This window comes from Zootoca vivipara, chromosome 8 (assembly GCF_965207765.1).
Source record: "Zootoca vivipara chromosome 8, rZooViv2.hap1.1, whole genome shotgun sequence".
Taxonomy (NCBI): Eukaryota; Metazoa; Chordata; class Lepidosauria; order Squamata; family Lacertidae; genus Zootoca; species Zootoca vivipara.
The window spans coordinates 38,855,464-38,875,772 of NC_142591.1; the positions used below are offsets into that span (position 1 = coordinate 38,855,464).

General features: G+C 40.5%; 1 protein-coding gene across 3 annotated transcripts in view; it reads left to right on the forward strand.

Moving 5' to 3' along the window:
- The first annotated feature begins 316 nt into the window (after positions 1 to 316).
- Positions 317 to 20,309, forward strand: part of SPIRE1 (spire type actin nucleation factor 1) — an 82,835-nt gene continuing 62,842 nt past the window's right edge. For all 3 annotated transcript variants that reach the window (XM_088675315.1, XM_035125596.3, XM_035125597.3), the window contains exons 1-2: positions 317 to 947; positions 11,944 to 11,978. In XM_088675315.1, the coding sequence (XP_088531441.1) occupies positions 614 to 947; positions 11,944 to 11,978 (369 nt within the window). In that variant the 5' untranslated portion in view covers positions 317 to 613. The remainder of the gene's footprint in view (positions 948 to 11,943; positions 11,979 to 20,309) is intronic.

A 20,309-nucleotide genomic window follows, 5' to 3' on the forward strand; every position in this document is an offset into this window, starting at 1 on the left:
TGGCAGGCTCCTTATTAATTTAGTACTGAAGCACTGCGGCTAAGTTAGTCATATCCTGACGCCCGGCAAATCCTCATGCGGAAGGCTTTGGCGCCTAATTAATTTTGTTCCCTGGGGAAGCCCGGGCCCTCGTGGCTGGCTCTAACCCGGACACATGATATACCATGTACATACTTCTCCCCCTGGTTCGTTCCCCCTCTTCTTGCTGTCCTTGTTTCCCGCAGGCAGGCGGCAGTGTAACCCAGCAGAGCCGGAGGCCAGGAGGAGGAGGGACGCCATTGCGTTGCTATGAGGTGACTCCCGCCCTCCGTACTCTCCTCCCCCTCCAGCTACGAACTGACTCGCTCTGTGGTGGCGGTGGCGGCGCTGCTGCTGCCTGCTTGCCTTCCTCGCCGGTGACTGGGGCGGCTCACGCGCTTTCTTATTTATTGAGGGAAGGGGGGAGGGGTGCGGGGAGAAGAACATGAAGGCGGCGGGCAACGGGCAGCCGCGGCGGCAGCAGCAGCTGAGGTAAAGCGAGGCGGCGAAGGCAGAGGACGAAGAGGGCAGAGCGAGCGCGGCGGATCATCTCCTCCTTTTGGTTATCATTATCATTCGGCTCCCGGCAGAGGGAATGGCTCACGGCGGGGCTGCGGGAAGCGACGAGCCCTTGCCGGGCACCTCCGGCCGCAGAGACGGCGGCGGCGGCGACGACGAAGGCCGGTCTCTGGCGGCGGCGCTGGTGATGCGGGACGCGCTGTCTCTGGAGGAGATCTTGCAGCTCTACAGCCAGCCCATCAACGAGGAGCAGGCGTGGGCCGTCTGCTACCAGTGCTGCGGTTCCCTCCGCTCCCGAGGCCGCCGCGGGGAGTCTCCCAGCCGCAGGGTGGAGAGCCCCGCCGACATCCGCATCTGGAAGGACGGAACCGTCACGCTGGGCGATGGCGCTCGGAGACCGCCGGCAGAAGGTAAAGCTCCGGGGCGAGGGCCGCCGCTGAGCCCCGCGGCCTCTGTGCTCTTGAGGCTCCGCTTGGGCCCCAAAAGGGGACTGGGGGTGCCCTTCGCGCGCTGTTTTCCGCCGTGTTTTCTTTCTGGGGGGAGGCGAATCTTTCCCCCTAGCAACGCCTCCCTCCCACTTTCCCCTCTTCCGTCGTCTCCCGCTCCCGGGAGGCGGGAGGCTGCATACATCCCCCAGTAATGCAATTGCACGGCGAGGATTTCCTCCACCATTTCTCCATCACTTAGCACTGCTTCTTCCCCATGGATTATAGGGGCTGCCTCCTCCTCCTCTTACCCGCCTCAGGTCGGCGACGTTCTCGCGCGCTCCTCCCGCACCCACAGCAACAAAAACGCCTCTGTTTTGTCTTGTTTATACAACTGCCCCATCTTCCCCAGAAACGACGGCGTTTGTATGAAGAGCTTGCTAGTTAGCATTTTCTGATAATCCCTTCCCCTCGCCCCTCCCGCTTCGCTGCGAATGTTTTTCTTCTCTCTGTTGGGCTGAAATCTAGAGTTCTATGATCAGTAATATTTTCTGTCTTTTAAATGCTGCATTATGGCTGGTGTATAGGCAAGCAGTTGGGAGACTGCAGGGTAGCTTAATTGTACCTGAAAGGATGCCTTGGTTTGTGCATGAGACGTTTCATTTTTGGATAGAGCACCTAACAAAAGCATCCTTCCTGTTCCGTTGCCCTTGTTAGGCACTGCAGCATGGGTGGACTATATTTGATACTGATACACAGTTTCTGAAATACCCAGGCTGTGTGCCTGTTTATTTACCAGAGCCACTCCAGCACCTTTTTTCCTTTGCTCCTGCTTGGAGAAAGCCTGTGGAAAATAAAATGATGCAAAGCTACTCATGTAGGTCAGCATGACGGATTGGGGGAGGGCACTGCAAAGCAAAACAAAGAAAGCAGCTGTCAGAACCCAGGCATGTTGCTACCAGGAGGTTTAATGTCTGTTGGCTTTGTGCCTTTGTTTTGTGTTCCTTTTTAATTCCAAAACAAGGCTGCAATCTTATGCTAACTTATTTGGGAGTAAATTCCAGTGATATCAGTGTGGCATACATCATGGTTCTATAGACATCCATGTGAAAAATGTATAGGAAACAAGCAAGTGGAAATACATACTTTTTATAACATTGGTTTGATGTTCCCGTTTACTGAAGACTGTAATTAATCAATCATATGATTAACACAGGAAATAAAATGTGACGTTATGAATTCCTCTTATGTACTTAGGAGAAATATGTTAAACAGATTAAGCAGTTATATGTAATACACACTTTATGTCCATGACTAATGTAATACCATATTATCTTTGCCTTACATGTCTTAGCATGTGCCTTCAAAATCTATGATTATACTAGCTCAAACATACTTAAAAAAAAACCAAATTAACACAGTAAACCACTTTTCAAAGTCAGCTCCATAAACTCATTCGAGCAGCAAACAGATTGTACCTGTCATTTGACTGTGCAGTCAAAGAAACAATACATATGAAAAGTGACACATAGCATGCATTGTAAAGATCCTGCATTTGCTGTGGATTGTTTAGTGAATATAATAAAACAAGAGCTGAAGTAATAAGACTTCAAATGGTAGTAATTTGATTTTAAAAATAGGACATCATATGAAATTTGTTTATTTCATTGTTGTAAGAAGAACAATAGGATAATAACCTATTGAAGAGTTTAATGTTGGCATGACGTTCATTGTTGAGTTCTCCATAATCTCCTTCAGAAGACAGTAACGAATTCTTAAATTCTACAGCAATACTAGACAGACTTTTTATACTGGCTGGGGAATAGGAAACCTTTATGTGCAGAATTATTTTATGTCACTGTCGAAGGATATTTTGTACTCCCACGCCAGGACACAGCAGTTCCATGTCAGAATGCAGTTCCTAGACAGGTTTTAACCTCAGCATAACAAACAACAAGCATGAGTGGTATTTTGCAAAATGGTTTTATGTTTGTTTGCCTGCAGACAGAACATTCTGTATTTGAACGCTCTTAATACTGGCTATGATTTGCGATATAAAGATAATGGATGAAACCTAATGCTAGTCATACTCAGAGTAAACTCATTTAAACTAATGGATGAGTAAATTAATTTCAGTGGGTTTACTCTTGAGTATTATTATTATTATATTTATTTTCATCCCACCTTTTCCCCAGCCCTTCCCCTAAAAGGAGTCAGTTCCCAAATAGTATTGGAACAAGAAAGTCTTCACCTGCCTGCAATAAGAAGGGAGTTCCAAAGTCTGGAAGCAACCACTGAGAAGGCCCTTGACTATGACTTAGTTAGATATCACTCAGTTTCTTTTACCTCTTTATCCCTTTATCTGATATTATTTTAACACTTCTTATTCCCCAAATGAGGGCACAGGCACAGCATATGGCATACTCTTAGCTGAATATTAGGTTTTGTACTTGCAAATAGCATAGCTTTTTCACACTGCTGCAGGGAGGAAGGGTTTACAATAACAGAGATGTGGTATGTTTAGGTTTTCAGCTGAGACTGTCAGAGCAGCCACCTGTTCTGAGTCCATGCACACAGCAACATGACTCATCTGTCATGGCATTGTTAAGATGATTTTTACTGTTTATTGTAGCATTTCCTACTTGTGGGTTCCTAAGATGGTGGTGAGAAGAGTTCAAGAAGCATAAATAAGTGAGGAGTGCAGAACCTTCCCCTATCAGCTGCCTCTCTTCAGGAAAACACAAACCTACTTTCTGGAACAGCATAAGTGGTCTTAGTGGCATTCTTTGTTGTCAGACCTCATCACACACTGTGTCTGCCCAATAGTGTAGCATGTATAGAGCTGCTGCCACCATGAAGTGGCTTGGGCTAATTATCTGGATAATAACCTCACAGTTGATGTGGGGCAAAACAATAGCCATGTTTGCACTTACAGAGCATGCTGGCTGTCATAATTTATCTTCTGGAAACATTCCAGTGTTGCTGAGAGGAAAAAATCTCTCTGATGGTTTCCTTTGATCTGTTAATCCCACATATTTTAGACTATGACAGATTATTTTTAAGTGCATGAATAAGGGTTAACACTGACAGGTAGATCATTTAAAATTATACCTATATCCATTAGAATAAACCTCTCTAAGGCCATATTTCAGTGCATACCGGTATATGTTTTCATTTGTTAAACTAACATTAGAAATGTATCATGATCTAGTAAAGGAGATCTATGTGCAGAAGCAAGTGCGTATTCATACCATGCTGATTATCTGGGCCATCAAGCTGCATCTTTTTTTCTCCGCTGGAGATGTACAACACTGTCAAGGGACAGTAGTTGCCTGTAACTGCAACTTGATTGTGGCCTTTGTTAACAAGAAAGGAATCAGACACAAACTCTTGAATATTAACTCTTTTATGAGAATTTGACAACTTTTGATAGGGAAAGTTCAAGTTTTGTTTAAGACTGTGAAAGAGGATACAATCTGCCATAATGTCATCTAAGCTAAGGAAACAGCAAATGCAATAGACTTTGATTTAGGTTGCAATCCTGTGCTCACTTTCCTGTATGCATAAGCTCAACTGAATACAACGGTACTTACTTTTGAGTAAGCATATGTAAGACAGCTCTTATATTGATGTCTAACTACCATGACTGGGCTAATTTGGTAGAGCATGAGACCCTTAATCTCAGGGTTGTGAGTTTGAGCCCTATGTTGGGCAAAAGATACCTGCAATGCAGAGGGTTGGACTAGATGACCCTTGTGGTCCCTTCCAACTCCACAATTCTATGGTTTTCCTTAACCTGATGAAAAAGTAGAGCATGTTATTACTGGAAGGAATTGGAAGATCAGATAGATTTAATCTTCTTTAGTGAATGGCTATCGGTTGGGTCATAACATTCCGCAAACAAAGTGGGTGGATGAAAGCAAACGCTATTAAGTAAATAAATTAAATGCAGCTAATTCATACAAGCAAGCTATGCCATAATGCAAACTGCAAGATAATGTAATAAAAGTCAGAATTATTAGAAACTGTGATCTGGAATAACATTTTCCTTCAAATATGGTAAAGAAATTGGACCCAGTTTACTTCTCTTTCTCATGTTTACTTGTCTTTATCATGCCCACCCTGCTTAAAAGCTTACCGGTATATCCAGTTCCAACTATCTTTGAACCTCCAAGGGAAGGAATTTATCCATCTCATCTTTCAAACTTATGTATGCAAGTGTATATAAAATTCATTACTCATTACTACATTGGTAGTTTACAAAATTATCAAGGAGGTTCAAATCAAAATGTGCTAGATTAAATTATGCTAAAATACAAATCAATTAACTAATAATACAGTGCAAACCTCAGTCTTCTTCACTGCCTCTAACAGAAACGGAAAGCGCTGACAGGCTTGAAGCCATTGAGAAAGAGATGAAAGGGGAACCATGAGGTTTGCAGAAGAAAAATACTGAAGGGGGCAACCCTCCAAAGTAGACCAATGAGGACTGAGCATTCTCAGTAGCTGCAGGACATTGAGTGTCAGTTAGAAAAGAAAAATGAGAAACGGGGGGTGGAATGTAATGTGCTGCAGCCCCCCTGTTAGCAGCTTCTTAGAGGTTAGGGCATGATTGGTGGTCAGGACTCTTTAATAAGAACATTTTTGATAGGAAAGGGTGGGCTAGATACATTCTCCAGGCTGAGGGCCACATTGCTTCTTGGGCAGCTTGCCAGAGGCCACATGGCTGTGATCGACCAGAGTTACAAAGTGGGTAGGGAATTGGATGTGCTACTTACTTTCATATAGTAAGCTACACTCCAGAAATGCAAAGTCAAAAGTTCCTACACATACCCTTCTCTATCCATGCAAGCAAGTCACTAACACAATTTAAAAACTCATTTGAGACAGACAATAGCACTTGAAGAGGGTGTGGAGCCTTGACAGATGTGGCTGGGGGAAATCATAGAAGGCCGCATTTAGCTCTCCTTGTTGTGCAGCTCTGCACCTTGTATGAGGGAGTCTACCCGTTCCCCACAACAGTGAATTCAGGTGGTGACTGCTGATAGGACTGGTGCCAAAAAGGGATACTGAGAAATGAGGGTGTTCTCAGCATGCTCCAAGAAACAAGGGGTATGCAGAAGTACAGACAGATTAAAATGTTCAGGTACACATTGTTTGGTAATCTGCAGGAGCCACAGAATGAGTAGCAAAGAAAAATGGAAAATCAGGTTGAGTGAATTGACCTACTTGAATGCTTTAGTATGGAGGATAATATGCCTGGGTGACACTCCTGATGGGAGCTTCAGATACATTGAAAATATTTGTTTAAAGTTGTTTGTGTACATAAAACAAAAGAGTTGAAACATCCCAAGGTAACATTAATGACATTGCCCTGTCCTATATATGGGGAAACCCAGCCAGATGGGTGAGGTATAAATAATAAAATTATTATTATTATTAATCATATCAATATACCTATACCTGAAGAGCAGAATTGTTCCAGTGACTTGAGTTAGTTAGTCCAGTTGTAAATAATGACCTTGCATTAAATATTAAAATCTAAAAATAATGTGGATAAAACTGCAGTGTCTCAAGATGGAGAATCGACCTATTGTTTGCTTTAAAATAGTTATACTGTACAGGAAAATAAACTAGCATTTTAAAGACTGTTTGACATGCTAGTTTTTCTATAAATATTATTAAACTTTTGATACCTTTATACATTTTTTTAAAAATCTACAAATCGTAACAGTTATGTGGATGAAATTACAACTTGATAGTTCTTACAGTGTGTTTAGGAGCAATTATCATTTAGTAAATGAAGACTTTTTATAGAGCAATTTTATATTTGTTTATTCAGCAGTAAGCTCAATATAGATTTCAGTGAGACTTACTTCTGGTGTGTAAGAGATTGCAGCTTTAATTGAGTGGTACTTCTCTAAGTCACTAGATTTGTTTTAAGAAGGCATGGGCTTCTCAGTGACATTTATTGGCTCAGAATTGGAACACTGATTCAGTATGGTCTATACCAGGCATCCCCAAACTGCGGCCCTCCAGATGTTTTGGCCTACAACTCCCATGATCCCTAGCTAACAGGACCAGTGGTTGGGGAAGATGGGAATTGTAGTCCAAAACATCTGGAGGGCCGAAGTCTGGGGATGTCTGGTCTATACAGTATAGTTAAGTGACAATGTGCTTGTATTTTGCTGCTGGATAGTGCTTTTTTCTGGAGAAATCTCAAGCATGTCCCGAGGCATGTATGTGTAGTCCTTCCCTTTAAAAAAATAATCTATGTCTGTTATTGGTTCAAGAGTGAGGTACCAAGTCTTCTAGACTAGTTGGCTGAATGAAGCAGAATGTGCTATGCAACCTACTTGGCTTAAGACGAAGTTCAAGAACTCTTGCTTTAAACTTAATAGCAATTAAAATCAGAGTGGAACAAATACCAGTAAAAACTTTTCCTTTCACTTACTTCTGTGAAGGCTGATCTTATGCTTGTTGTTTTGGGCATTAGAAACATGTAGTTTTATAGTCAACACAAAAGCTGGCATTTCCATAATTCTTTTTTACATGATCTCTTTTTTCAGTTGAGATCAGATTCTTAAAGCAGCCAAAATTATTTCCTTCTCCAAGTACGACTTTCAAGATAAATTGTTTGCTAGGATAAGAGGAGCACCTGTATATGAGGCTACATGTTGTGATTTTTCAAGGGTTTAATATTGCTTATTCTCTTGAAAGTTTAGAAAATACATTAGAGACAGAAATCAAGAAATTTCAGGGTTCTAAGGTTTACTAATTTAGTAAGAGTTTTATTTATTTACTGAACATTTGATGAAAAAGTTATAAGATTAACAGCGGCTGTCATTCATATGTGATAACCCTGTAGTTCATTGTTCAAATATAACAATTATTTTATTGTTAGTATCTTGGGGCACAGTAAGAACATATTATGCAGTCTTCTTACAGGGAAAATATATGTGCTAGGCTGGTTTCTCTTAATTCTTTCTTCTAGCCTGATTTTCTATCTGTCATTAATGAGCAAAAAGCCATCTATTGTAGAGTTTTGTTTATAATGAAATATTATTTTATTTCCTTAACAAGGTACACACCCAGTTGAGCACTGAGATGCAAAGTGATTTTTTGGGTTGATTTAACATTACTTTGAATATTAGCCCTAGTTCTCACTGAGGTGGCAAAGGTGTGCCAGGGTTTTACTGCTTTAGGTTTCAATGGGAGGCTCACAGGATTGAACATTCCCCCATATAATATAAATAAAAATATATATCCACATAGTCAGGTAGCATGTCAGGCTACAGCTTTTCCTCCTGAAATCTAGTTTTCTGTGTGCAGAGAATTTGTATGAAGGAGCAATCAGTCATGTGAGTTACCATCCACAGGCTGAAGTACCACTGTTCAGATAGAGCTTTACAAACTCAGTGAATACTAGACTTCAATTGTTGAGTCCCTTTTTATGTAATGGAGTTTGAAAGGGTAGACTGCAGCACCCTCAGATAACATTACAGAGCTAAAGCTAAAGCCTGTAATTATAACTAAAGGCTGGCCAGAGCTTCTGAATCTACAGTTTGAAAGTTTTTTATTGCTCCAGGGTGCTTTTTTTTTGGGGGGGGGAGGCAATGGTAACTGAGTTTTATGTCTTAAGTTTTATCCTGGCATTTTGTGTATTTTTTAAATCTAGAATATTGTAACACATTTGGAGTAGATGACCTCTTTTCTAAAACAGCAAACAGTCTTGTGACACCTTAACATCTACGGTAACAAATTCATGTATCAAATTTTGGTTAATTCCAATCCACTTCATCTGATTCATGAAGTGTAATCCTCAATTGGCACCTGAGGATTATACATGTATTTATTAAATTTATATCCTGCCTTTCCAAAGGAGTCCGGGGCAACAAACACACAAGTGATAAAACATCTTTAAAATATCTTTGAAACAATTTATCTTTAAAATGCATTTGGTAAAATGGACTTTAGCCTATGAAAGCTTATGCCATAATAAATTGGTTAGTATTTAATGTGCCACAGGAACCTTTCAATAGCAAAGGAGTCGAAAGTGTGCTAAAGGAGGATAAGGAGATTGTTCCAAGCAAGGCTAGAATTGCCTGGTCAATCCAGAGGGCTTGCTAATACTATTTCTCTACCCTCAGATAAATTACAGCACCTCTTAAGTGCTTCCCTGCTTGACAATAAAAAGGGAAGTGGTGGGAGTTTAATGAATATAAGAGGAATGCACCTCATACCCTGTTTATGACATAAGGAAGATGTGGGAGTGATTGCCCCATGGTTAAAGAAATCAGTGTGGTTCCAGTTAATGTGTGTTTTCAATATATATAGAGAAGCCTTGGAAAGTGTGAATGAGGAAGGAAAGTGGGAGAGGCCAGTGTCTGTATTCTTTACAAGAACTTCTGTTGAAATTGAGTCATAGATTTGTATGACTCAGTAAAGTGTCAAGTCTTCAAAGTCAGCAGGGCAAAATGTTAGACATATACTGTCATAACTTCCTGAAAAGTGGGGAAAATAAAAGCATGGCTAGAATTGCGGCATGCTGAAGAACTTGACAAGCCTGACTTTAAATGTTGTATTTTAAAAACTTTTTTTAAAAATATCTGGATTTAATGAAGTCTGCAAATCTGTTCATCATGAAGATAGCCCCTTCTTGTGCACAAAGTGTGCTCACTTCCCATCCACCTAAGTGGATCTTTGTGACTCCTAATTTGTCATCCTCCTTTCAGACCAGCAGCTGGTGCTGAACATATGAACCTCCTCCCTTCATAGTCCCTTTCAGCCTTGATCTTATTGCATGAGGTGTTGCTGTCATCCACCACTGCACTCCCATCCCAACATGGATAGAGTGGTGAACCTTGGCAAGCTCTCTGACTTCTAGCAAATCATTTCTTAGCCTAACCTACCTCACATGGTTTTGTGCAAATACACCGTCTATCTTCAGATTGTATAAATCTTTAATCTTTTAATAAAGATATCCAAGGAGAATAACATTTAGACTTTGTGAGTACTTTTTCTGCATTGCAGGAAGAGATGACTAAAAGTTTCATAGTCAATAAAAGGGGGGAGGTGGCTATTGCAGAGACAGGCAGAGGAAGAAGCAATGAGACCCTAACCTAGCTTCAACTTGGGGATGACAGTGGGAGTTCATGATCTTACATATGGTACAACACTTCAGAGAGTGGTTTATAGCATGATACTGTATAGACTATCTGTTGCACTTCTTCTCAGCATGGAGCTGCAGAGGCTGTGAGGTGAAGGTTGTTCCTATATTTGTGCTCAGCTTTGGAGATCCTTGCTTCAGATGTTCAGCATGGCATCAGATACCAGACACCGCCCCTCTGAGGTCAGGGCCAGCATGTACTGGTATTTTAGCTGGCTACTAAGGCCAATCAAAATTTGTCTATCCCCTTTTAAGGCTGATTTTTTTGGTAATAATTTTGTTAATATTTATTTATTTATTCAAAAGCAGAATAAAATGAAGGTTGTGAAATATTGGCTAACTTTTCAATCAAATTGTGCACAGCTTATTACTTCCAGGGTTATTTGCTTGTGTCAGGTTAAGTTATGCATGTGCAGGATGGAGGAGGTATAAACATGCATCACATTATCTGATTCAGTGGAAGACATAATGTTATTTTCTATCCCAATGAGTTTGTGAGAACATTTTTTACTGAGTTACTGGGAAACTCAGACAATGAGAGGGGAACACCTTTGTTGTTTGTTAAAGGGATGCAGGTGGCGCTGTGGTCTAAACCACTGAGCCTAGGGCTTGCCAATCAGAAGGTCGGCAGTTCGAATCCCTGTGACGGGGTGAGCTCCCGTTGTTTGGTCCCAGCTCCTGCCCACCTAGCAGTTTGAAAGCACGTCAAAGTGCATGTAGATCAATAGGTACCGCTCCGGCAGGAAGGTAAACGGCATTTCCGTGCGCTGCTCTGTTTCGCCAGAAGCGGCTTAGTCATGCTGGCCACATGACCCGGAAGCTGTCTGCGGACAAACACCGGCTCCCTCAGCCTATAGAGCGATATGAGCGCCACAACCTCAGAGTCGTCCGCGACTGGACCTAACGGTCAGGGGTACCTTTACCCTTATCTTTAAGATGCTTATCTTAAGAAAGAGAAACTTTCTTGGGGGAGAGTATTGTATATATTTCATGGAACAAATACTTGTTCAGATTTCAATAAGTGGCAGATTTAAGATTTAAAAAATGTATATAGCAGTGCACCAGTAGCAATTAAGCCTCACCATGAACAGTGCATGTACAACCTGGGCCCTGATCCTTGCTCTATCTTCCTCCAGCAGTGGATTAGAAGAAGAAAGTGCTTTACAGAAGCATAAAATGATCAATTCACACAGGCCATCTGAGAAAGGAAGAGTCCTGGAGACTCAGCTATACAGCTGTGAATAAAACGTTTTAAGTGTGTTTTAAGTGCAATGTACAATGTGATACTAGATGGCGATGGTGAGCCTTTTAATATGTGTGTAGATGTGTATGTTTTTAATATGTGCGTACATTCCACCCCAATGCCATTTTCTCGCTTCCATGTAGCACCTGTATGGAGTGAAAGGAATACTATTCCCATTTCCCATCATCCCTGAAGATTTTTGCTTTGCACAGAGTTCTCAGAAAGAAAGAAGCAACATAGCTTCTTCTATTCCTAAGTGCCTGTACAAAGTGAAAGGATCATCTCCTTCTCTGGTCATCTGCAATATGCAATCAATAGGGAAATGTAATAGTCCATGGTTGATGGGAGCTGTAGTATACACATAGCTGCCAAGTTATCCCTTTTTTTAAGGGATTTTCCCTTATGCTGAATAGGCTTCCTCGCGGGAAAAGGGAAAACTTGGCAGCTATGAGTATACATGGGGAAAGAGGATGCATCAGATTTTTTTCTAATCCTTTCTAATCTTGTTTTTGGAATTGATTGTTTATTTTTAAAAGGTGAAAATAACTAATTTTTGTTTTTAATTTCAGGTAAATCAGAACATTTACACCGTCCAGAAACAGAGGTAAGAACTTGTAAAAGTGTTTGTTCTGTTTGATACACTAGTGCAGTGAATCTTAGGGCATTTATATATACCGGTAGCTCTCCTAGGTATCAGGACTGATATGCTAAGAGAGAGCACTGCCACAGGGGAGAGAAATGTGTGCAGTCTGTGAGCTCACAACCCCTCTGAATACAGAAGAAAGCTTCAAGCAGTGGAGCTTTCAAAATGCAAATGCTAAGCAGGGAAAGGACTTCTTTTGGCTAGGCAGATGGTACAATGGAGGGAAGAGCAAAAGGGTCAAGCAGTCCACAATAAGAGCAGCCCTTACTCTTTTTCAGCTTTCTCAACTTTTCCAGCTTTTTGCTGTCCTTGACCAGCACCCTCAACTGTCTCTTTGATGGTCATAGCTGCCAAGTTTTCCCTTTTCTCGTGAGGAAGCCTATTCAGCATAAGGGAATTTCCCTTAAAAAAAGGGAGAACCTGGCAGCTATGTTGATGGTCTACGTGAAAGCCTGCTGCAAGCAGCTTCACACTGGTGTTAGAAACTGTGATATGAAAGCTAGGGGCTAAATGGCACCTTAAACCTAGGTTATGGGTGCAACAACGGAATGTCTAGGTGCGCTTTTTATAATAAGAATACAAAGCTGAAAATGAATAAACTGCAGCTAAAATATGTTCATTTTTCACATGGTCTAGTCCTTCCCCTGCCCACCCCCCTAATATTCTTAAGAGGATCTCTTCTCCAGTTTTCAGTGAGTAACTGGAAGTGGGGAGCCAGAAAAAGGTCTTCCTTTCCTTCCACTCTGCAATTTTAATCTGAAATTTTAGGTGCAGTGCTGCGCCCAGAGCTCAAAAACTGCCCACGCTAATGAAATTCCATGTTGCAAAATGCACTTAGAACAATGGGAGTTTCGAACACTGCTTCACACTGCTCCTTTCACCTTCAAAAACTAAGGGTTCAATGAGCAGCATTTCAAAATGTTCCCCACTGTTCCTTAAAGCTCTGAAAGTCAGGTTTAATTCACACATGCTGATTTCACAGCTTTGTCAGTTATTTTCTCATAGGAAAAACTTGAGCTTTTTTAAGAATATGAGGGCTGTGTTTGACCCATGTTTATGTCTTTTTAGCGCTGAGAGAAATCTGTATGATTCCACTTATTGTGTACAGCTGTACCCAACCCTAGGGAAATTTCCCAGGAGCTCTTACATATTATTTGATACAGTTGTATCCTGCCCTTCCTCCATAGAGCTTAGAGTGGTATTTTAGCCTCGAAATACTCTTGGAAGAGAGGTTGGTTGAGTGATGGTAATTTGCTCGAACAGTGTAGTGAGCTTTGCAAGAATTTGGACATAGGATTTCCACTACATTAAAAACCATTCTAGCCACTGTGTCGTAATTGTCAGGGAAAATAAAGTTTCTATCAAGAACAAGATCCAACCTCTCTCTAGGTAGAGTTCTTTTGTAGCTTTTGCCCTCACCTGTTGGTCAGGGTAAACTGGAAGTCTTGTGTGGCTGATCTGTATCTCTACCACCTTGCCTCAAGGGCTCTCTCACATGACAATGCTACTGTTGACTGAGTTCTCTCTTTTGGTAAAAAGGGTATTTGATAGTAATCAGTTTTCATTGGAAGCATTGATTTGGCTACTGAGTTTCTAGGATTTAAGGACTTGGGTAGTTATTGTTTCTGTCTCATACGCTGGCTTCTGCATCTCGATGCCCCCGTGCTTGCTATGCTGCTGCTGAGATGTAACATGCAACTGCCCCCTGGTTTTTGTCACTATTTTTAATACACTAGAAATACACTGAATTACTAATAGTGGTGGGAAGATCTCTGTACTTTCTGGTGATAAAGATCAGCTGTGTTTTACCAGAACTTGGAAAAGATAGAGAATCATTCATTGTGACCTTAAACCATACCATTCACTGCTGCAGCTCCTGTCATATGACATCATGCATAAAATTCAAGATAGTTCTTATTTAGAAACAAAAAGAAGCTTGCCATGTGAGTGGAATAGAAATACTTTTTCTTTTTTATAGAAATAGCATGATGTGGAGAAAGTGGGTATAGATGTTTTTCTCCCTCTCGCATAACAGTAGGACTCAGGGACATCCAATGAAACTGAGTCTTGGAAGAGTCAGGATTGACAAAAATAAGTGCTACTTCACACTACGGAATTAACTATGGAATTCTCTCCCACAAGATGTGGCTACTGACTTAGGTGGCTTTAGAAGATTAGATGAATTCATGAAAGATAAGGTTAATCTCCACTACTTTTTATGTACAATCAGATGTAACTTTTGCAAAAGTTGAAATTAAAAGAAGGAAAGCTTCCCAAGTTCAACATGTTTATTTGATACATGAACTTCCACAGTAACATTATGTTTATATGAAAGCACTAGCTGGCCCTGCACACGTTGCTGTGCGTTAGTCTGTGAAATGGAGCGTAATAGGCCCCCTTCAGATCCCCCTGAGCCTCAGAGTCCCCCTGAGTTGAGGCGAGATACTGTGGAGAGGGCAGGTTTCATCCTTGTGTCTCCCCCCACCCTGTTCTGACCCATTACGTATCCCTGCCCCCTATTCGGCCCCCCATCCCCCCCAGGCAGGCCCCTACCTCCACTTGGCAATGTTGGGCCTTGTTGCTGGAAAAGGCCTGTTTTCAGTTGGTTTGGTCTTCAACACCTCTGCCGGATGGATGTATGTGAGTGGTGGATCTCGTGGTGGAGGCGGGGTTTGTGGGTGTGGTGTAGATTTCACAGGAAGGGGGGGGTGTACTGTGGGAGGAAATCCACTTGAGGGCGCTGTTTTACTTTGTTGAAAAAGAGGTTTGTACCTGCGGCGGTGTGAGATTTGAGGTATTTTTTTTCTAACAATGCTCGGGGAGTGGCCTGGATCACTGTGTCAAAATTTCAGGACGATCGGTCAAGCGGTTACGGAGAAAAGTGGATTCTTTTACGATTTTTACATTTATATATATTTATATTTATATATATTTATATATGTACAGTATATGCATTATTGTATTACTTTTAGTTTCGTTTGGAAATGAAATAGTAAGGGTGTTGGGAGGAGGGCATTCTCCCCTGTGTAGTTAGCTGAATGCTGTTGGATTCATGTTGCCATCAGCCTAAGAGACATATGAGCTTGAACGATCAAAATCCTGAAGAACAGGTGTAGATCTCCTGAGATTGTATCTCATAGGCTAGTCATTGTGCATTAATTACAATTGGCTATTTGTACAGCAGACTTTTACTTCAGTGCTGCACTTTTAGCTATGTCTGTGGTAGAGTGCTCTTTCTCTTTGTTTGCCAAAGCATTTCTGTATGGTGCAAATGCTGCTGATGTGTGAGAAGTATGCTTTATCTGAGATCTTAAAAAGTATGTCCCTTGTGACTGCAAATGCTATTTTAATTAGTTTCTGTAACCACTTATAATTAGCTGTGCCATGCATTGGATTTTAAAAATACTACCGGTATTTTCATTCATCACTACTGTACTGGATTTTCAATAATAAGGAATACCGGTAATTTTATTTGTTTCAAGTTTGATTCTTTGCACAAATGACAATTGTTTATTTTATTTACTTAAAACTATGAGGCTGCTAATTTGTTTCTAAATAAAACACAGGTTTGTCCAGAAATCAAAGACTATGTTCTTTGCAGGCCACAAGCCTGTGATCCATGTGACAGTCACCTCCAGGCTTGACTACTGTAACTCGCTCTACGTAGGGCTGTCCTTGAAACTGTCCCAGAAACTCCAGTGGGTGCAGAATGCTGCAGTGAGGCTCCTCTTGGGGTCCTTGCCATGGGAGCATATTCACCCAGTGCTCTACCAGCTGCACTGGGTCCCGGTGGAGTATCGGGTCAGGTTTAAGGTGCTGGTTCTGACCTTTAAAGCCCTATGCGGCCCAGGACCCCTGTACTTACAGGACCGCCTCTCCTGGTATGTCCCGCAGAGGACCCTAAGGTCCATGAATAATAATATGAATAATAATAGCTTAAGGGTCCTGGGCCCTAAAAAAGCCAGATTATCCTCCACCAGGGCCAGGGCTTTTTCAGTGATGGCTCCGACCTGGTGGAATGCTTTGTCCCATGAGACTAGGGCCCTGCAGGACTTGATTCCCTTCCGCAGGGCCTGTAAGACAGAGCTATTCCGCCTGGCCTTCAATTTGAATTAGCCTGATCCTCCATTCCCTTTTCCATTTCCTTTTTCTATGAAGAAACCCTTTTGGGACCCCACATTTAAACTCTTCCTTGGTCTCCTTACTGGCCCTAGCAGGACCAAACATGGCCAGTTAGCCCTGGCGATTACTTGACGTTTACTAAACTGGGTTTCCCCCCAAAAAATGACCCTGAATTTTTTGAATTTTATTGACATGGATGCTATACTTACGTTGTATTTTTTGCTGCTTTTAAGCTCTTAAGTCACTTTTAATTAATATTTCATATTTGCTGTTAGCCACCCTGAGCCCAGTTTTCAAATCGGGAAGGGCAAGGTATAATTTTTTAAATAATTATTATATTTATTTAAGCAAACATTCTGTTTTAGCAGGCATTTTATGTAAGTTTTCTTTTTGTATGATTAATTTTTATTGTTTTATCCACTGTATGCTTTTTGAAATATTATTGTATGTGGCTTAGAAACTTTGTTGATTCAGTGATATATATAAACAGCTGAAATAAATAATAAATAAGGCGTTCAGGTATAGTATAATCTTCATGCTTAGACTGACAAAGAGCTGACAGTTTCAAGTGAATTGTTCAAATATTCAACACCAGTGATTCAGAAATGGTAATTTCTTATGAAAAAGGCATGAGGACTTGTTTTCTCTAACCATCTAATATCCAATTGCAAGGGCTGCAAAGGCAATAGAGCGTATTATCTAGTGCCTCCTTCCATTATTCTTCAATTTAATTAGGGCAGTCAGCTGCTTATCTTTAGCAATCACGAAGTGTTGCACTTTCAGCTTCATCCTGCAAGGAGATTATTCATCCATCTGACTTGTTAGGCACCCATTCATCCTGTTTACTAGGCACCCATTCATCCTTATGCCTCCAGTGACTACTTTGCTTACTATTCAGATACTATCATTCCTCGGGATGTTGGGGATAAAGTGAAAGACTGGATTAATGCTGGGAACAGACAACTGCTGTTTAAAATCCATGATTATACTGTTAAAATAGAATTGATGGCTACTCTGATCAGGTTTTTTTCTATGACCCTGAATACCCTTTGGCTGGCCATCCATTCAAGTTGTAAGGGTGAAAGTTTACATCTCACTAAACATCCTACAACTAATATTTAATCGTCAAAACTGTTTCACATAAAATTCAAATCTTATATGGAATTCTTATGATGCGTTTCATTAAAAACTCACACAAAACCATGGGTGTTATTTTGTTTGAAATGCTGTACATATAAAGCTTCCTTTATATATTTTTTACTTGCAATAATCCACTTGCCTAACATAAGAAGTAATTCTTTTGGGGTCTTTTCAGAGAGAGTTTGAGAGAGTTGTTCTGTTTATGCACTTAGTACAGATCCAGCACCAGTAGGCTGCAAAGTAACCTATATGGGGAATAGCAATGGTGATATAATGCTTTCTTCCAAGAGACTGAGAACATTACATTACCCCACATTTATAATATATTCATACGGTAATTTATAATATAATCATAAGCTTCAAAATATTTGTTGTGCCTTTGGATGTCATTCATGATATGTCAGAAATGAAATATTCTGTTCTAATAATTTTTCAAGATTCAGGGTCATTGCATATGTTATTGGATATAGCTGACACTGTGAACTTTTCTAATGTTTACATTGTTAGGACACAGTTCAGTTTTAATTAGCTTTTTACATCACTAACATATTTTAGGAAAAACAAGCTCCCACTAGATTTTTTACATTGTTATAGTTGGAAAAGTTTCAGGAAATTATCCAACTCTTATGCAATACTTAGCAACTATGAGATTTAAAATGAAACTAGTGGCCTGATACTAGAAATGCTGTGTGACATCCTATCCAATTACAGTGAATAGTATAACAGTGCATTAAGTATCCAGTCAATAATGTAAAATTGATAATGCAAAACATACCCTTAGTAGTTGAATGTTTAGTATTTTAGTGGTAAAATTAATTGTTAATGTTGTTTGTAAGCAGCAGTGTGTTGGCTATGATTGCACAAACTAAGAAATAATAATCTGGTTCTCTGAATTATCTGAAATTACAACTTGATCCCCTACTTTATTTAGAACAGTTAAGTAATATAACATCATGTCATAGCATTAAGCAGATTCCCTAGCAGCATTAAGGATTTTCCAGGGTTTTTTTTTATCAGCAGAGAGCAAAATCCTCATTCAGTTAAATTATGTAATGTATTATAAATACAGTTTTATTCATGAATGCCATGCAGATGATGGAAGCTGCTTGGGACAGCCTTTTTTAATGAAAGTTTGTAGAACACATTTTGCTTTCTATTTTGAACATTATTACATAGGACGAATCGTCTATAGCTAGTGTTCATTGCTACAGTGGCCAACTAGGTGCCAAGGCAAGCCCTCAAATAGGACCTGAATGCGACAGTGCTCTTCCTACTTGTAATTCCCAGCATCTGCTTCAGCAAGACTTGTACGTTTGGTAGTTCTGTATCTAGCAATGCTTTCAGCCAGTTCCCCCAGAACAGATGTTAAGCTAACAAGCCTGTAATTTAAATTATCTCCCCTGGGTATCTTTTTGAAAATTTGTGTTATATTGGCCCTCTCAGTCCTCTGGTATGGAGGATAATCTTAAAGACAAATTACATAATTTTGTTAGAAGAACAGCAATTGCACATTTGAGTTCTTTAAATACTCTCAGGTGGATGCTATCCAGACCGTATGATTTGTCTGTTTTTATTTTGTTAGTAATACCTAAAATTGCATCTTTTGTCACCACTATTTACCTTTTTTCCTGTGAAAGTCAGTTCAGGCTCTGGGAGCTGCTCTATATATTCTGCTGTGAAGACTACATCTTCATTCAGCTTCTTTGCTATCTTTTTTCCTGTTAGCACACCTCTGGCTCATTTGTCATCCAAATATCCTACCACATCCCTGCTAGACTCCCTATAATTTTAATGTTTAACTGTGTGCTCCTTAGATTATTTTTCTAGCACCCCCTGTTGTCTGCTTGGATTTGTTTGCCAGCATTTGTGTTACTTTTTTTATCTTCGTTTGAACAACCTTTACATTTTCTAAAGGGAACCTTATTGTCCTTAATAGCTTCTTTGACTCTGCTCATTAACTAAGCACACAGGCAGCCTCTTGACTCAGGTTGTACCTTTTCTGATCTGTGGTTTACATTCTAGCTGAGCTTCTAATACAGTGGTACCTTGGGGTAAGAACTTAATTTGTTCCAGAGGTCCGTTCTTAACCTGAAACGGTTCTTAACCTGAGGCGTGCTTTCGCTAATGGGAGCTGCCGCTGCGCTGCTGGCACGTGATTTCTGTTCTTATCCTGGGGCAAAGTTCTTAACCTGGAGCAACCACTTCCTGCTTAGCGGAGTTTGTAACCTGAAGCGTCCGTAACCCGAAGCGTCCGTAACCCGAAGCGTCCGTAACCCGAAGTGTCTGTAACCCGAGGTACCACTGTATTATGGTTTTAAACAACTTCCAAGCGTTTTGGAGAGATTTGATCCTCTTAACTTTGCTTTTCAACTTCCTTTTTACCAATCCCCTCAATTTGGGGAAGTTTCCTCTTTTGAAGTGAAACGAGACTGTTGGGTATTCTTGGCAATTGACCATGTACATATATATTAAATTTGATAGTACTATGGACACTGTCTTCAATCAGTACAACAACTTACACCTCTCTCCTTAAGGAACTTGCTTCATGCTACTACTTCTGCTAGGAGGTTTACTAGCCCCACCTTAAATCTCTTTATATTTGTTTTAAAATACCGTATTGTGCTTGTTGCCTTATTTATTTCTTTTACACTGCCTCTCACTGTAGTTGTGCAGGGGAGTATTCTTAATTCTATTCATACTCAACAAAGGGATGTCTCTTAGCCTAGCTGGCTAACTAAAAAAGGAAGGGAAAATCTGTTCTAGTAAGACCAAATAAATTTTATTTTAAGCTTATCATTTATTTACTATTTCAGGGCCATTACTAGATTTCAGTCAAAGTCATCCTCAAAATGGAAGTAATGGAGTGTTGTGTGTTCATCTGAAAATTCAGGGTAATTCTAGCTTCAGTGAATGCAGATATTCCATGGAATGTTTTCTCATAGCTTTTTGCAGAATACAGCCAAACATACTGACTAGTATTTTATGTGAATGTCCATAATTGCCAATCATATAGAGGAGCAATTCTCAAGT